General features: G+C 41.2%; 1 protein-coding gene across 5 annotated transcripts in view; it reads right to left on the bottom strand.

The window, feature by feature from the left end:
* SGSM3 (small G protein signaling modulator 3) overlaps nucleotides 1-19806 on the bottom strand; it is a 247573-nt gene that overhangs the window by 147098 nt on the left and 80669 nt on the right. For all 5 annotated transcript variants that reach the window (XM_089674219.1, XM_089674222.1, XM_089674223.1 and 2 more), the window contains exon 7: nucleotides 18873-19016. In XM_089674219.1, the coding sequence (XP_089530345.1) occupies nucleotides 18873-19016 (144 nt within the window). The remainder of the gene's footprint in view (nucleotides 1-18872; nucleotides 19017-19806) is intronic.

Here is a 19806-nt window from a genome sequence, read left to right as displayed (position 1 = left end):
ATACAGTAACAAACTGAAGCCAACTTCCAGCTCACACTGCAGTTACAAAAGCAGTTACAGCAACAGTTTTTCTTTTGGGATAAAGGTTTTACAATGTACACAAATAAAGGCTGATTATTGTAAGCACTTCTCTTAATTAATGACTAAGAACAGAAGTTGTTTAATACAATTGGATAAAATCTAGACATTGTAAGCACATCCACCAGTATTATATGGTTTACCCCCACCCCTGTAACTGCCATTTTTGCTGAACAACTTGGCTAGGTACAGGAAGTGGAAAATATAAACATCTACTAGAAATATCAACAGGTAATAAAAACAAAACTACTTGTTTTATTGCTTCTGACAGATTGAATGATGATTATTTGTTCTGACCATAGTTGCAATTTAACTACAAAAAATGCTTACAACAATGCCTGCAGTAAAATTACACACAAAGCTGAAACTCACAAAGAGAGCTATGCTCATACATCCACAATTCTCTGTACAACCAATGTCGTGTGCACCTGGTATTTATATTTGTAAAAACAGGATTTTTGTACTTACTGTAAAATACGTTTCCTGGAGATCATTAGAGACACAGGATTAAGTCATTCAGATACAACTAAGTTATTCTGCTGCCTACTGGGGGATTTGAATGCTGGAAAACAAAAAAGCCCTTGGCCAGAAAGGAGTATTGGGTATAGGTCACAATTACAGGGTGGGACTTGTATTCCTTAAAAAGCTCAAAGAAAATGATTTTACAGTAAGTACAAAAATACTGTTTTCTTTGTTTCTTTTTCATTAAAAACTTATGGGGTTAGAAGAAATAATAAAAATGCATACTCACCTTCATGCTGTAGCTTTCCAATGTTAGCTTTAAGGCAGTGGTTCTCAACCTGTGGGTCGTGACCCCTTTGGGGGTCGAACGACCCTTTCACAGGGGTCCCCTAAGACCATCAGAAAACACATATTTCCGATGTGTAAAGAGCAGCTACTGTGTAGAAAGCAGCTGCTGTGTTGAAAGCAGATACTCTGTTAAAAGCAGCTACTGTGTTGAAAGCAGCAGTATTGGAGGAAAATGACACTCATGAATTATAATTACTGGGTAAATAATTTTAATTTAATTTAATTGGGGGTCACCACAACATGAGGAACTGTATTAAAGGGTCACGGCATTAGGAAGGTTGAGAACCACTGCTTTAAGGGATCAGTTGGCTTGCAGTGGAGAGCAGTGAGTGCCTGTCATTGCCCAACACTCTGCTGCTCTGGCACATGCTGGAGCCTCAAGCTGGGGAGGGGACAGGTACAGTTGGCTCCGGTTCTCAGCTGCACCCTAAAAGGCAGAGCCAGCTATCGGCTGACTCTGGGTCACCAGAGAACGTTAGTAAATGTACTCCTGTAATCCAACAGAGAAGCCAAAAAAAGGTTTGGCCATACTTTTCTTTTAAGGAGACACAGGATTCTGGTCTTCAGAAACAAATGGGACATACAAAGGCAGTACAACTTAGAGGTTGGCAACAGTTACAACACTAAAAAGCTAACATGACAAAACAGTAAATTGAGGGGGCAGCCTGTAGCTCAAAAAGCTGCCTGGTAGAACTTGCAAACACAAGACCAAGTGTCAGCCTTGCAATTCTGGGAAACAGTTACCTGATGTCAAAAAGCACAAGAAGCACTCATAGATCTAGTATAATGTGCCACGAAAAAGTGGAATCTTGCCTTTAAAGAGAAGGTGAGGTGAAAGGCTAAGGAAGTTTGCCTTCCTTATGCAATGGTAGACCTTGGAAGAATAAATTGGAGGTCAAAGCTATAAGAATCATTAGAAATCCCCCCATCTTGATTCTGCTGAATAGATAAGGAACAGGTATTAGAGAAGAAGAGGCATAGATCAGATTTTACTGAACCAACTGAGGTACCAGAGCATCCACTGCTTCTACCAGAGGACCTGTGCACCTGGAGACAAGCTTGTCCAGTTTGTTGCTGAATCTGGAGGCCAAGAGGTCTATATCTGACATCCAAAATGAGAGTATGAAATCCCCAAGAGAACCAATAGCAAGAGCAATAATACCCTATTGATAAAATGTGTGGGTGTACCTTCAAACATCTTTACGGCTTTGAGATCTGAAGTTCAAACAGGAGGCAGACTCTGAACAAATAGTGCTGTTCTGCTGGGTCACAGGAAGAAGGGTAAGAAAGGTAAGAAGAAGAAAGGTAAAAAAATGATATGTGCAGTGTTATCTTCATTTTAGATGTCATAAGGGTTTTGTGGCTCAGTGTTTTGTTTTTTTTGTGGGAAACGGGTTCAAATGGCTCTTTGAGTGTTTAGGTTGCTGACCCCTGCACTAAGCAAACTAAGCAGCCGTCTAGGGAGCACAGCCACCTAGGGGCACAACAAAGGCCAGCACTCTGTGTGGGACGCCGCCACGTCATGAATGATCCTTCAGCTGAGGGGGGGGGGGGGGGGGGTGGCTGAGGGGAGGAAAAAGGACAAAGGAAGATACCGGGTGTCTAGAACCAGTTTAGCATCTGAGCTCTGGCTCCTTACTGTGTTCCTCCCAGACTCAGTCCCTTACTGCAAGTCGGCTGGCAACTGCTGATCACTGTGGAGTTCCAGCCCTTCTTTTCCCATTCATCAGCAGAGGTGGAGCTGCACCTGCAGAGGAAGGTAATGTCTCATGTCTGTGTGATCCGGCCGGTTGGCAATCCTTCACATGTGCAATGTGACAGTGAGTGATGACATAATCTCACAGCCTGCTCTTCTAGTGTCTGCTGATCTGTGTCGGTTTGTTGTGTCGGCTCTGTCACTGTGTGGGATCGCTGTGTGTGTGTGTCTGTGTGTGTGTGCTTGTGTGTCTGTGCCTGCTGTCACAGCGTTTTATCTCCCCCCATTGCCTGGTGAGTTCCAGCCTGGGATCTGTCAGAGTGTGGATCCATCATCCTCGCCTCACTGCAACTGTCACCCTGCCACTGCCAGCCACAGACACAGTCCGTATATTGGCGTTGGTGGTAACTTCTGATCTTATGGCACTTATTTTTGCAAATTAAAAGAAATTTTAAGAGGGGGGGGGCGCAAGTAGAAGAACTGTAGGGTCCACAGAAGCAAATGGCCATTGATCAGTAGGTTCCCTATCGATAGTAAACAACTAGGCCAAAAGTGAGGCAAGGCCTCACACATACACACCAAAGCACTCAGACCTGATGAGGGTTGTAGGGGGTCAGAGATCACCAAATCGCTGAGGATGGGCAGTGGGAAGGCATTTCCTCTCAAGATGAAAGGCGGGAATGGAGCACATACACATGTCACCTAGTGGATGACGTGTTGCCTCAGTAAAACACGTCAAGAAATTTAAAATGGTGCCCAACATTCAGAGCTGTGATGCCATCACTGCAGCCCAATCAGCCATACTCATTAAATGAGTTGTGAGAAACTGAGTGAAAGGGTTAATAGTTAACTAACTGTTGCTTTGTGCTTATTACCCAACTTTTATTCCTATAAACAGGACATTCTCTAGGGACTGGAATGTTGATATCTGTGTGAGTGTCTCCGGCCTTGAAGGTTTGCAGAATTTATTATTTTGTTTGCTAGATTTCTATTACGCAACATATGGTGATTTATTGTAACATCTATAATGTATTCTGATTGGTGCCATTATGGATACCGCCCAAAGTATTCGGTGTTATCTCTGTATCTACACTCAAGTACAATAATAAAGACTTTAAATTCTGCGCTTCACACCTAAGTGTCTGAATTGCATTACTCCCAAAGTACTTTGTATAATGGTTGGACAGAGGGAGCCGACACGAAATTGAGTTTTCCCAACACCGAGTCATGCCAAAAAGGTTGTGCCACTGCATTAGAAGTGTAATGCAGTACATGAAGATCTGAGAAATGCCATAAACAGGGGGCCACTACCCAAAGGATATATTCACCTCAGAGACTTACTCAGAGTAAAGCTGCAGAGACTGGGTGACATGAAAAGCTTTGCCACAGCTCTGAACCTTGAGATAACTCTGCAGCTAACACAGTACACAAGGATCTGGAAAGCATCACATTGCCAAGTCCAAAGCTGACGTACAAGGTTATCTATACCACCTCCAAAAGGCTTATTCATGATGCAGTGACTAAAGATGGCATACCAGGTTATCTTCATTACTTCCATAGGCTTACTCACACAAGGAGTCATCAAAGACGGTACCATACCTCCAAAACTAGAAAGCACTCTATGGCTAACACAGTACACCCAGGTCTGGAAAAAAGATGCATTGTTGGTAAGGTTGAGTAAAGACACACGTCCATCCTGTTCAACACCTGTACATTGTGATCGCAGAGAAACCTCTAAAAGTTTTTTGAGAATTTGAACAAAAAAATAAAAGTAGGAACAGGATTTTTGAGGTGCTTTTCCCCAGTAACCAAAACAGTGCTTGTTAAAATACAATAGTATTTATTACACATTCATGTCAAAAACATCCAAAATTTACAAACATATTCTCTCATTGGCATCCACAGTGCTCATTATTGTTGTTGACAACTCCTCTATTCATATATCTTCTACATGTTGGCCTTAAGCAACTCCATCCCACATAGTCTTAGTCGGGCATTCAAGTGATTCGTGGCCTACTAGGGGAAAGAGGTCAGGACTCTTGGGAGTATAACAAGTTTGTTTTACAGATCCTGGAATTTATTTTGACACACAATATCTTTCTGTTCAACAGCTCCCACTACCTCCAGGTACAGGGTGTTGACATGGAAACGATGCACTCCCTCTTACACAAATCTGTACTTAAGGGGGTGGGAGCGTTAGCTTTTTTCCAACAAAGAATAAATGGATGATCCTAATTGTAGAGAGTGTCAAGGCATTGTTATATAGATGATATTGCTATGATTTGGGCAGGAACAAAAAATAGATTGATGGTTTTTCTGGAGAGTCTAAAACACAATAGTTACAATCTCAAGTTTACACAATGGCCGTACGAGAACGTTTGCTATCCAGAGGATATAGCAGATCATGCCTTAGAAAGGCATATAAGAGTCAAAAAACAAGATAGATCTATTTTAATATACAAATCTAGAGCAAAATCCAAACCAAACACTACTCACATCATTACTAAATACAATAGATACCATAGGATCATCAGGAATATTTATCAAAAATATTGGTATCTTTTGACTTCAGATGAACAAATTAACAAACACATCCAGCCTTATCCTGAAATTACCTTCAAAACGCTCAATATCATTAAGTGATCATTAGTTCAAAGCCATTATTCTACAGCTGGCATTTCAGGAGCTTCAACATTTGGCTCTTTTCTGTGTGGTAGATGCAATTACTGCCATTTTATTCTGAAAGGCATGAATGTCATCCTCCCTAATAATAAACTCTGGAGTCCCAGAAATAGGGTCACTTGCCAATCTGATGGAACAGCATACCTTTTGAAATGCAAATGTGGGGCATTTTATATAGGCAAAATGAAACTCCCATCTCTAGACATGTTGGTCTAGATCAGTGGTCGGCAAGCCGCGGCTCGCGAGCCACATGCGGCTCTTTACCCAGTCTAATGCGGCTCTTCTGTGTGCCGGGCGCCTGCTCCCCTCCCTCCTCTCGGTCGGCCGCTCCCCTGCCTCCTCTCGGTTGGCAGCCCCAAAAGTCCGCGCGGACCTTTTAATCCGGCTTGCGGATGTGGCTGTCAGGATGTGTGTAGGCGGGGCAGCGTGCCGAACGTGAGGGGAGGGGAGCTAGGCTCCTCTCACAGTCCGCCCTGAAGACCCGAACGGCGCGGGAAGACAGCGAGAGGAACGCAAAAGGTAAGTGAATTGACACGGGGGACTTGGCTTACTAGAAGGGGGGGGGGGAATAGTACTGTGGGGGATGAAATACTATATGAGGGATGAATTACTTTATGAGGGATGAAATACTATATGGGGGGATGAAATACTATATGGGGGATGAATTACTATATCAGGGATGAATTACTATATGAGGGATGAAATACTATATGGGGGGATGAAATACTGTATGGGGGGATGAAATACTATATGGGGGGATGAATTACTATATGAGGGATGAAATACTATATGGGGGGATGAAATACTATATGAGGGATGAAATACTATATGGGGGATGAATTACTATATGAGGGATGAATTACTGTATGAGGGATGAAATACTATATGGGGGGATGAAATACTATATGAGGGATGAAATACTATATGAGGGGATGAAATACTATATGGGGGGATGAAATACTATATGGGGGATGAAATACTATATGAGGGATGAAATACTATATGAGGGATGAAATACTATATGAGGGATGAATTACTATATGAGGGATGAAATACTATATGGGGGGATGAAATACTATATGGGGGGATGAAATACTATATGGGGGGATGAAATACTATATGGGGGGATGAAATACTATATGAGGGATGAATTACTATATGAGGGATGAAATACTATATGGGGGGATGAAATACTATATGGGGGGATGAAATACTATATGAGGGATGAATTACTATATGGGGGGATGAAATACTATATGAGGGATGAATTACTATATGAGGGATGAAATACTATATGAGGGATGAAATACTATATGGGGGGATGAAATACTATATGAGGGATGAAATACTATATGGGGGGATGAAATACTATATGAGGGATGAAATACTATATGAGGGATGAATTACTATATGGGGGATGAAATACTATATGAGGGATGAAATACTATATGGGGGATGAAATACTATATGGGGGATGAAATACTATACGGGGGATGAAATACTATACGGGGGATGAAATACTATACGAGGGATGAAATACTATACGGGGGATGAATTGCTATGGGGGATGAATTACTATATGGGGGATGAATTACTATGGGGGATGAATTACTATATGGAGGATGAATTACTATATGGGGGATGAATTACTATATGGGGGATGAATTACTATGGGGGATGAATTACTATGGGGGATGAATTACACTATGGGGGATGAATTACACTATGGGGGATGAATTACTATATGGGGGATGAATTACTATGGGGGATGAATTACTATATGGGAGATGTATTTTCAGTTTTAAAAATGTGGCTCTCAAAATAAATTTCAATCATGGTTTTGGCGAGATTTGGCTCAGTTGAAAAAAAAGGTTGCCCACCACTGGTCTAGATCACAAATTTGACCTTAATGTCATGGACTTTTTTGCATTTGAACATGTCCTTGCCCATCAACTGGGTGGGGGGGAGGGGACTAAATGGATTTATTCTTTAACAGCTTTAACTTATCCAGGACTCAATGACTCTATTAGCTACAAACCTTTTTCATGGGTTGCCTCTAGATTTAAGTCCGTATTCAGCTATGGTTGGGGTAATGTATGTGTATAAACAGTAATAGAAACAAGAGCATTGTTTTTCATTAGTGATTCTGTACTTATGATTTATTGTAATATACTTCAGATACTGTATATTTTGTATTTAATTTATATGTATTCATTTTTGTTTTTAGTGTTTTTTTGGGGGGGTTTATATTGCAGTATATGTGGAGGGCCTGTAAACTGATGTCTCTGCAGTGAAATCTGCATGTTAGTTTCCATCAGTTTTTCTGAAGGTATGATGCTACATAGTTAGTCTGGCTGAAAAAAGACAAAAATCCATCCAGTTCAACCATTTAAAAAAAAAAGTATCCTACACCCACAGTTGATCTAGAGGAAGGCAAAAAAAAAAAAGAAAAGCATGATGCATATTGTTCCTGCAGGGGAAAAAGGTCCTTCCTGATCCCCCAAGAGACAATCGGATATTCCCTGGACCAACTTTACCTATAAACGTTAGTATCCAGTTATATTCTGTGTACCCAAGAAAGAATCCAGGCCTTTTTTAAAGCAATCCACTGACATAGCCAGAACTAGCTCTTGAGGGAGTCTATTCCACATTTTCACAGCTCTGACTGTGAAGAAACCTTTCCGTGTTTGGAGATTAAATTTCTTTTCCTCCAGACATAAAGAGTGCCCCCTTGTCCCCTGTGATGACCTCAGGGTGAATAACTCTACACTGAGTTCACTATATGAACCAATGATGGATTTATACATGTTGATCATAACCCCCCCCCCGTTAAAGCGGAGCTCCACCCAAAAGCAGAAGTTCCGCTTTAAGGACTGCTCCCCATTAAGGATTGGCACCTTTGGGAGGCGGGGGGAAGTGGGTACCCGAATTTGACAGGTACCCGCTCCTACTTCCGGTCCGATCAAGCGGAAGGTGTCCTCCCTCCTTGTAGTTTTTTGGGACACGTGACAGGTCCCAGAAGACTACAGGACCATTCACGAAGCGCAGCACTACTCATGCATGCGCAGTGGGTACCCGGCTGTGAAGCCGCAAGCTATCACAGCCGGGTGCCTACACTAAAGATGCCGGCCTCCTGGAACACAGGACGGTCGTTGAAACGAACTGCAGGGGACACACCGAGGGACAGGTAAGTGGCTGTTTTTGTAGCTGCTGACTTTTAATTTTTGACAGCGTGAGTGGAACTCCGCTTTAATCTCCTCTTCTCAAGAGAAAATAAATTCAGTTAAACTAATCTTTCATCATAGCTGAGCTCCTCCATGCCTCTTATCAGTTTGGTTGCCCTTCTCTATACTTTCTCCAGTTCCCCACTGTTCTTTTTGTGAATTGGTGCCCAAAACTGAACTGCATATTCCAGATGAGGTCTTACTAATGATTTGTACAGGGGTAAAATGATATCTCTCTCTCTGGAGTCTATACCTCTTTTAATACAAGAGAGGATTTTGCTCGCTTTATAAACTGCACCTTGGCATTGCATGCCGTTATTAACCCCTTGTTGCCGACGTCTCACAAATATGCAGCCTCACAGAACTGGGCTTTTTTTCATGGGGCCGCATATTTGCGTACCTGTCTTTGTGCTGGGAGCGCACCGCACTGCGCTCCCAGCGCATAGAGCACGGTGTCACTGAGAGCCCCGGGTCCCGTTCTAATGATCGAGACCCCCGATTCCGGGTCATATGATCACTGTGATAGCCTCTGATTGGCTATCATAGTGATCAGTCACTGTGCAGCCCGGCCCCCTTGTTTTTTTTCTCTTTATGAATGGAGAAGAGAGATACATTGTATCTCTCTAACTCCTGGCATAGAGAAAAAAAAATGTTTGTTTTAAAAAAAAAGAAAAAAGAAAAAAAAAAAGAAAAATAAATATTAAAAACTAAAATAAAAAATAAAGAAAAAATACCTAGATCAAGGTTTGATCTAGTTCAGTGCCAGGGTTAGTGTTTGGGTCAAGGACAGGGTCAAAAGGTCAGGATTAAAAAAAATTGGTATCAGTTACTGTCAATGTGTTTTAGGTAAAAAAAAAAAAAAAAAAAAAGACAAAAACAAAATGTGCTCTATTGATTCTGGGCTGTATTGGGGTACAAACAACAACTAACATACACATATGTGGTATCGCTGCGATCGTCAAGAGCTGGAGAATTTATTTTGAGTTGTTCTTTGGTGGTAGGTTATGGTAGTAAGAAGAAACACACAGCTAAATAAAAAAAATTTTTTTTTTTTTTTACTATTTTGGGCCAGTTTTCCTTTGATAATAATAAAAAAAAAATCAGGAGATATCCATTACCATTTACCTCCAAATGAAAGCCCAATTTGTCCTGAAAAAACGCGGTATAATTCACCTGGATGTACAAAGTAGTAGTGATGATATGTATGGTTTTACTAACACATGTCAACGTTGCAAAATTGTGCTTAGGCATTTAGATTTGTTTTACCATTAGGCGTGAAGGGGTTAAGCTTGTGATCTACCAGAACTCCCAGATTCTTCTCCACCATTGATTCCCCCAGTTGTACTCCCCTCAGGATGTATGATGCATGCATAACCTTACGTTTATCAACATTAAACCTCATGTGCCACATAGTTGCCCAATTAAACAGTGTATTGAGGTCGGCTTGTAAATTGGAGACATCATGCAAGGACGTTACTCCACTGCGCAGCTTGGTGTCATCTGCAAAGACTGAAATTGGATTTATAATCCCAGACCCTACATCGTTAAATATGTTAAAAAGTAAGGGTTCCAAAATTGAACCTTGGGGTACACCACTGACAACCGTAGACCATTCAGAGTATGAATCAACAACCACTACTCTCTGAATATGATCTTTTAGACAGTTTTCTACCCATTTACATACAAATTTTTCCAAGCCTGAAGAGTTTAGTCGTGTGTGGGGAACTGTGTCAAATGCTTTTGCAAAATCCAAGTATACCACGTCCACCGCCACCCCTCTGTCCAAGGTTTTGCTCACCTCCTCATAAAAAGAAATCAGATTTGTTTGACAACTTCTGTCTTTCATGAATCCATGCTGTCTGTTGCTTAAAATATTTTTTTACAGCAAGAACTCATCTATGTAGTCTTTTATTAAACTTGGTAAAGATTTTGACCCCTTTTTAAATATTGGCATCACATTGGCCTTACGCCAATCCAGTGGTACTATGCCAGTCATTAAAGAGTTCCTAAAAATTAGAAACAGTGGCTTTGAAATGACAGAGCTCAATTCTTTAAGGACTCAAAGATGTATGCCATCCGGTCCAGGTCCTTTATTTACCTTTATTCTGTCTAAATATTTTCAGATCATATCAGCTGTGAGCCAATGTGGATCATCTGGAGCTGTGTCAATACCATGCCCATTATGGACAAGAGCTCCCCCATGCTCCTTTGTATACACAGATCTTAAGAAGGTATTTAATAAATTTGCCTTCTCTTTGTCCCCAGTTACCCACTGTAAATTATTTTGTAAAGGGCCTACATGCGTGGACCAGATCTTTTTACTATTAATATTTTTGAAGAATTTTTTGGGGTTGTTCCTGCTATCTTTTGCAATCTGTCGCTCATTTTCAATTTCTGCGGCCTTTATTTCCATTTTTGCATATTCTGTTATATTCTTTGTAATGTTTAATCGATTATAGCGTTCCTTCATTTTTATATTTAATAAAAGCTCTTTTCTTATTATCTATAGCTTTTTTATCTTTGGCCATAAGCCACATAAGTTTGATTTTTAGCCTTTTAAACTTGTTGACCATGGGAATATATTTTGCAGTGTGTTCACATACAGTCTTTCTGAAGAACTCCCATTTCTGTGCTGGGTTCATTGATGCCAATATTCCCTCCAAGTCTAAGTCTTGGAGAGCAGCTCTCAGCCTTGGAAAATTAGCTCTCTTAAAATTGAGTGGTTTTATTTTTCCTGTATGTGCTTGCTGTTTACAGCTAACAATCAATGAAATCATGTTATGGTCACTGCTACCCAGATGTTCTTTTATATGGACATTCGTAATAAGCTCTGCATGGTTTGAGATTACCAGGTCCAGCAGAGCATCATTCTTAGCTGGGGCCTCTATGAACTGTACCATAAAATTGTCCTGTAGTAGGTGTAAACATATTTGCCCTTTAACTGTTCTTGCAGTACCATTACTCCAGTCAATTTCCGGGTAGTTAAAATCCCCCATTATTAACACTGTCCCAGCCCTTGCGACTTGTGCAAGGAGCTGAGTCTCCACCTCATTAACACTGGGAAGCCTATAACAAACTCCAATGATTACCTTTGTAGTACGCACCCCCATGTGCAGTTCAACCCCTAAAGCTTCAGCCTCATCACACTCTCCATTGACTAGGTCCTTTTTCACACTCACTCTGAGATCACTTCTAACATAGAGACAGAAACCACCACCTTTCCTATTTACCCTATCTCTCCAAAAGAGAACATAGCCAGGAATATTAATGGCCCAGTCAAGTGAAGAATGAAGTCAAGATTCAGCAACACCAATTAAATCATAGTTCTGTTCATGCACCAAAGCTTCCAACTCACCTATTTTTCTTGGCAGACTTCTAGCATTGGTGAACAAACACTTTAATACATTGACACCTTGTGCACACGGTTTTTGCATATTTTTTATTTTCATACAAATGGTACCAATTCCACTGGTTGTTTGTAACATGGGAACCTTCTTCTCATCTGCCATAGCCCTCCCCTCCATCTTTCCCCATTCCACCCACCAGTAAGAACTGACCTGTCTGATCTGTCTACCCTGGTATAATTTAATTCTCCCTCCCCTCCCCCCCTTCGATCCTAGTTTAAATACTCCTCCAGCCTTCCCATAAAACTCTCCCCCAGCACAGCCGACCCCCTTCTATTTATGTACAAACCATCTCCAGCATATAGGTTGCACCCCAATGAAAAGTCAGCCCAGTGCTCTAGAAACCCTAATCCTTCCCTCTTACACCAGGTCTTTAGCCATGCATTCAGTTCTCAAATCTCCCCGTCTTTCCTGAGTTGCGTATGGCACAGGTAATATTTCAGAGAATATCACCTTGGAGGTCCTTCCCTTCAACTTGCAGCCTAGTTCTTTAAATTGATTCTTAAGGAGCCTCCACCTTCCATGTATTCTGTCATTGGTTCCAACATAGACCAAGACAGCTGGGTCATGCCCAGCCACTCCCAGTAATTTATCAACCCGGTCCACCACATGCCGAACCCTGGCACCAGTTGAGGCGATCCTGGCGACAAATTATTCTATCAGTCCTTCTGATTATATAATACTCAACTGCCACCAGCTGTCTAGGCCTAGGATGTGAACGAGGCCTAAGGGGCAGACCTTCTACTAAGTGGCCAAAACCCTACAACTGGCAGAAAAACTCAGATCACATCATTAGTACAAGGACAAAAAACAAACTTCAACATTGCCAAAGGGCCCAACACAACTAAATATGCAGAAGCTATGTTCTTCAATAATCAAAGAAAGACTTTTACAACGTGTACAAAAATTCTATTTTTTTTTTTATCATTTACAGACACGGCTGACAAATAAAGTGAGTGGAACATCTAAACTATTACTCAAAAAAGGAGCAGGCAAAAAAAATAACCAAAAAGAATAGAAGAGTCCCTTACATAACATGGGTGAATCAAAGCCACCTGGAAAACCTTGAAGACAAGTCTTACACCGGCCGAAGAACTTTGTTAACAAGTTCCAGCATATTGATGAGGGGGTGGGGTTTCTCCTAGAACCGTGCACTGAATGCATGCCTAGATCACCTCCCCAGCCATAGTGAATAGTGTCCATTATCACAATCTTTCACCAAAGTAAAAGAAGAAAACTTCCACAATCACAACATTGGCACCAACACATTACCAAGAGTTCAAGCAGATTTCCTTTTCCAGCAACAACAGCGACTTGTGAAGGATCTGCAACTGTAGAATCCTAAAGTGATGTTGTCTGAATGGAACCACTTCAAAAAGTGTCATCCATAAAGCCTAGGAAAGAAGAGCATGTCCCCCAAATTTTGATGATGCAAAGACACTCACAATTCCAGGTTATCCAACTACCCTATAATTAAGATGCCGTGATATGCAGCCAGGAGCTTTGTAAACACATGTGGAGCTAATGAAAGGCGAAAGAGCCACACATTGGTATTGGTCCTCATCTACCACACCCACAAAGTAGTTTAAAGCCTTTAAATCGAGGATGGGTAAGGAGCCTATCCTTCTTTGAGGCAGTAAAGAAGTTCAAACATAAACCTTTGAATCTTTTGGTATGTGGTACTGAAGTCAACACCCCCCTAGAGAGAAGTCTTTTAAAAAAAATTAAACATAGACTCACCATTCTTAGAGGACTTAGATGTTGGTTCAAAGTCAGAAACCACTTTGGAGAAGAGGAATGCAATTCTGATTTGTACCCCATATGAGCAAATTTGCAAACCTAGACATTCAAAAGTACCCTATTCAAACATTTCTGAACAACAGAAGACATCCCCCAAACTTGTCAAAAGTCTGTGGGTTTTTATCTCTTGTTGATGTTACCCAGCAAACAAATTGAGCACTGATGGGCAGTGAAAGGTGGTCTGGTCTTGTGCCTGAGTTCTTTATCTGCAAGCCAGGAATAAATCCTCGACACCAGTGATATATTTTACTATTTTATTCAGCATAATACAAGCAGTGCTGTAATCTTGATCACGTTAGTGCCATTAAACTTAAAATTGCAGCTGGTGCATACAGAAAAAGAGTTCTGCTAAATTTGACTGACCACAGTGGTCTCTTTCTTGTGTTAGACATGTTGCCACCAGTCAGAATTGCACAGCAGATAGTATGTCCCTTTAAGCAAAAAGGTACATTGCTATCTATGCAGAATAATCCTCTATACCCACTTTCAAGCAGTAGTGAGGTATTTACCTAGGTTCAACTCACCCTCTAAACTGAAGTTCTGGGGTGAAAAAAAGTGCCTAAGGACTAAGGACGGAAAGGGCAACTTGGACTTCAACAAAATGGCTGCTGTAGTAACCTGGTCACAAACAAAATAGTGGCCACAGCCTGCATACAAGAAAATGGTATAATGCCCACAGCCAAAATGGCAGTGGCAGCCTACAGTAGTAGCCACAGAAATGAAGAAGTCTACACCCAAACCCAAGTAAAGACCACAGCAGCAACAAAAGGCATCCCTAGACACAATCACCATAGTTTGCCTAGACCAGCAATGGGCAAACTACGGCCCGCGGGCCGTATACGGCCCGGCGGACCTTTTAATCTGGCCCGCGGAGCTAGGCTCCCCTCTCAGTCCGCCCTGAAGACCGGTGTAGCATGAAAATCTGTCTCCTCGACGTATCTGCGCATGTGCCGGAGATCGCCGATCGGCTGCTAATGCCTGAAACTGGCACATGCGCAGATACGTCGAGGGGGACAGATCCTCATAGGAGACAGATTTTCATGCTACACCGGAACGGCGCGGGACACGGCGAGAGGAACGCGCGGAGCAAAGGTAAGTGAATTGACACAGGGGGGACTTAATATGGGGGATGAATTAATATGGGGAATGAATTACTATATGGGGGATGAATTACTATATGGGGGATGAATTACTATGGGGGATGAATTACTATATGGGGGATGAATTACTATGGGGGATGAATTACTATATGGGGGATGAATTACTATATGGGGGATGAATTACTATATGGGGGATGAATTACTATATGGGGGATGAATTACTATATGGGGGATGAATTACTATGGGGGATGAATTACTATATGGGGGATGAATTACTATATGGGGGATGAATTACTATATGGGGGATGAATTACTATATGGGGGATGAATTACTATGGGGGATGAATTACTATGGGGGATGAATTACTATGGGGGATGAATTACTATATGGGGGATGAATTACTATAGGGGGGATGAATTACTATATGGGGGATGAATTACTATGGGGGATGAATTACTATATGGGGGATGAATTACTATGGGGGATGAATTACTATATGGGGGATGAATTACTATGGGGGATGAATTACTATATGGGGGATGAATTACTATAGGGGGGATGAATTACTATAGGGGGGATGAATTACTATATGGGGGATTAATTACTATGCTTACTATGGGGGAATATTACTATACTTACTATGGATGACATATACACATAATTTATCTACTCTTGGTCCGGCCCCTGGGTCCAATATATGAACCCATTGCGGCCCTCAAGTCAAAAAGTTTGCCCACCCCTGGCCTAGACACAATCACTATACATCGCCTAGAGACAAACCCAAAAAGCCATGGCAAAAACCTCCTGGGCCATCTAGCTTCCTCCTCTTACAAGGGGCACTAAACACACTGATTTCCGTAATCAATTTCAGTCTTTTTCAACCCATGAAAAGCATTTTTAGTCTCGGAGCAACATATTCCAAAGCTTGGTTCAGATTACTGTGTGTCAGAACACACGCCAAAGCATGCATGTTACTGAAACACAGACGCACTATGCCAGACGCGCAGGTGTGCTATTAATTCTTAATGGTACTCCCACACACTGGCAAACATGGTGTTTCTGTGGGTAGGGCAGCCCATTGAATAGAATGGGCTAACCTACATTCAAGGGCTCCTTCACACATGAGGTTGGGGGATGGTCAAACCATGCAGGTTAGCAACTTTGTATTTACCAACCCCAAATTCTACCCCTTTAGCTGCAAAGGCAGCAGCCAGGGTCATACACATGCTATGGCAGCGGCAAGAGGTATGTATCCAGATGTGTGGGGCTATCTGCAACTCTGTTTTATTGCAAGGTGGTACTGAACTTAGGGAGCTAAAACAGGCCATGATAAGTCAACACATTACCTCTTTGCCACCAGTCACACATCTCTGAAAATGATCCAAAGATGGATCGCTTTTCAGAGAAATGGCATTCCTAGCCACTATTGTGAACAAGCCGTAAAAAAAGCGGTTCTGATTGTATGGGATTAGGGGTCAGGTTTAAAAGTAACATACACTCACTGGCCAATTTATTAGGTACACCTGTTCAATTGCTTGGTAACACAGATTGCTAGTCAGTCAAATCAAATGGCAGAAACTCAATGCATTTAGGCATCTAAACGTGGTGAAGACAACTTGCTTAGGTTCAAACAGAGCATCAGAATGGGAAAGAAAGGGTATTTAAGTGAATTTGAACGTGGCATGGTTGTTGGTACCAAGTGGGCTGGTTTGAGTATTTAAAAAACTGCTTATCTACTGGGATTTTCTCTCACAATCTCTTGGTTTACAGAGAATGGTCCGAAAAAGAGAAAAGATCCAGTGAGTGGCAGTGGTGTGGACGAAAATGCCTTGTTGATGTCAGAGGTCAGAGAAGAATGGACAGACTGGTTCGAGGTGATATAAAAGGCAACAGTGACTCAAATAACCACTCATTACCATCAAGGTATGCAGAATACCATCTCTGAATACATAACACATCGAACCTTGAAGCAGATGGGCTACAGCAGCATAAGACCACACCGACTGCCACTCCTGTCAGCCAAGAACAGGAAACGGAGGCTACAATTCGCACAGGCTCACCAAAATTGGACAAAAAAAGTCTGGTGAGTTTCGATTTAAACTGCAAAATTCAGATGGTGGGGTCAGACTTTGGCGTAAACAACATGAAAGAAAGAAGTGGATCCATTCTGCCTTGTATCAACGGTTCAGGCTGCTGATGGTGTAATAATGTGGGAGATATTTCCTTGTTAAACTTTGGGCCCGTTAGTACAGTTGAGTATCGTACTACGTAGTATTGTTGCTGACCATGTCCATCCCTTTATGACTACAGTGTACCTACTTTCAGCAGGATAATGCACCATGTCACAAAGCTCACATTATCTCAAAATGGTTTCTTAAACATGACAATAAGTGCACTGTACCCCAGTGGCCTCCATTGTCACCAAATCTCAATCCAATAGAGCACCTTTGGGGTGTGGTGGAATGAGAGATTCGCATCATGGATGTACAGCTGACAAATCTGCAGCAACTGCAATGATCTGAGGAATGTTTCCAACACCTTGTTGAACCTATTCCACAAAGAAATAAGGCAGTTCTGAAGGCAAAAGGGGGTCCAACCTGGTACTAGAAGGTGTTGTGTACCTAATAAAGTGGCCAGTGAGCGTATATACAAATGCATATAAACATACATAAAGTTTATACACACATATAAAGAATTCGAACCCCTTGGAATTTTCCACATTTTGTTATGTTACAACCAAAAACGTATTTATTGGCATTATATGTGATAGACCAACACAAAGTGGCACATAATTGTGAAGTGGAAGGAAAATAATAACTGGTTTTTAAAAATGGTTTTCAAAATAAATATGTGAAAAGTGTGGGGTGCATTTGTGTTCAGCCCCCGAGTCAATACATTGTAGAACCACCTTTTGTTGCAATTACAGCTGCAAGTGTCTGCAAGTACGGCCACGTCTCCAGAGTTACCATGGGCCTCTTGGCTGCTTCTCTGATGAATGCTCTCCTTGCCTGGCCTGTTAGTTTAGGTGGACGACCACGTCTTGGTAGGTTTGCAGTTGTGCCATACTCTTTCCATTTTTGGATGATGGATTGAACAGTCCTCCGTGAGATGTCTAAAGCTTGGGATATTTTTTTTATAACCCAACCCTGGTTTAAACTTTTCCACAACTTTATCCTTGACCTGTCTGGTGTGTTCCTTGGCCTTCATGATGCTGTTTGTTCACTAACGTTCTCTAACAAACCTCTGAGGGCTTCACTGAACAGCTGTATTTATACTGAGATTAAATTACACATAGGTGGACTCTATTTACTAATTAGGTGACTACTGAAGGCAATTGGTTCCATTAGATTTTGGTTAGGAGTTATCAGAGTAAAGGGGGCTGAATACAAATGCACGCCACACTTTTCAGATATTTGTAAAACATTTTGAAAAGCATTTATCATTTTCCTTCTACTTCACAGTTATGTGTCACTTTATGTTGGTCTATCATCCCATGTTGGTTGTAACATGACAAAATGTGGAAAATTTAAAGGGGTACGAATATGTTTTCAAGGTACTGTATAAAACTGCAAACATACACTCACACACACATACATACTTACAGCCATTTTAAAAATTGAAACCATACTACAGGGTACTGCACTTCATAGTACCGCCCTGTAGGGGGAGGAAGAGAACACAGGACTCAGGAAGATGCCTCTCCCTTCCTTGCTCTGCACTTCACTGTCATTATCGAGCTCCTGCTGAGGCAATGCACAGTTCAAAGGAGGAGCAGCAGCTTGAACAGCCTTCCTCAAGCAGGATGTTGCAGGACCACTGATGACCTTAGATGGCACCCTGGCTAAGAAAGGCTGATCTGACTGGTCCGTCGAAAACAATATAGAAATAAAATTAGTAAAAAAAAAAACAAAAATCATAAGTTTTAAACTTATAAATCTTAAAAAATAATTTTTTTTTCACAACAAACCATCAAATTACCTTTAAGAGGATTTAAATGTTTAAGGAGAAAAAAAACAAACTATCTCTTAAACAAAGAATCACAGAGATGGAAGCCTTAATTAGAATTTCTATCTCACCATGCCAGTGCCTTGGCAATACCCAATATCTGGGTACAACCATGCCAGTCCACGCAGCACCCTTCTGAGACGAGGCACCCCCACACTTTGCAGATTGGAGAAACAGGCATTGCTGGGCATCGTTCTAAGCAGGTCCTTTTCAATCTGATAAGTAGCATAGCAAAGATTTGGTCAGTTGTCATTACATATTTTCCTTTATATTCATGACTATGAATTTCCAATTTTTCATTATTAACAGTCATAACATTACTCTTACAAATGTAAGCACCTATATAATGCATTACTTAGAAGCTGCAAAACTTTGAGTACTGTGCAATTTGATGGACGTTTAATGGCACTCAAATAGACTAGAGTAGACAAAATTTTACAGCTGTCAGTAGCCAGTCACTTCAAAGTGATTTACTGAACCAGAATGTGTGATTTCAATTATGTCAGTTTTTTAACACAAGTCAAAGTGGGTCTATCATAGGCACAGTAGGGATCCTAATTTCAGTTTGGTGCCTAGAAGAAGGGAGAATATATACAAAGAGAATGTGTGCAGCAGTTCAGTCCACTGTAATCCAACATATAAATATTGAATGCATAAGGAGTGTCATAGAGCATGGAATAGTCTAGAAGGAACAATGACCAGCCACTTTTGTCTTAACAGTGTAGTATGTTGTGTGTAAAATATAAATGTATGTGTGTGTGTATGTGAGTGTATAGATAGATATTGAATGAACATACATAGACCAGTGACAAGTCCATTTACACCTTAAAATTGATAGAGCTGGCAGAATATTCCTATGCTAATTCTACTCAACATGCAAGTGGTATCTGTAATGAGAAAAATGTTAATTGGTCAGATGTTCAGTTGTTTACTGTCCTAGGTAATGGAGGTTGTAGATACTGTAGCTTAATTGTAAATCTTAATTGTTGCTATCAGTAAAATGGA

This window comes from Staurois parvus, unplaced genomic scaffold, assembly GCF_062004578.1.
Source record: "Staurois parvus isolate SC_StPar_1 unplaced genomic scaffold, SC_StPar_1.0 ptg000149l, whole genome shotgun sequence".
In the NCBI taxonomy this organism is placed as follows: Eukaryota; Metazoa; Chordata; class Amphibia; order Anura; family Ranidae; genus Staurois; species Staurois parvus.
This window is presented reverse-complemented; position numbering and strand designations above follow the sequence as displayed.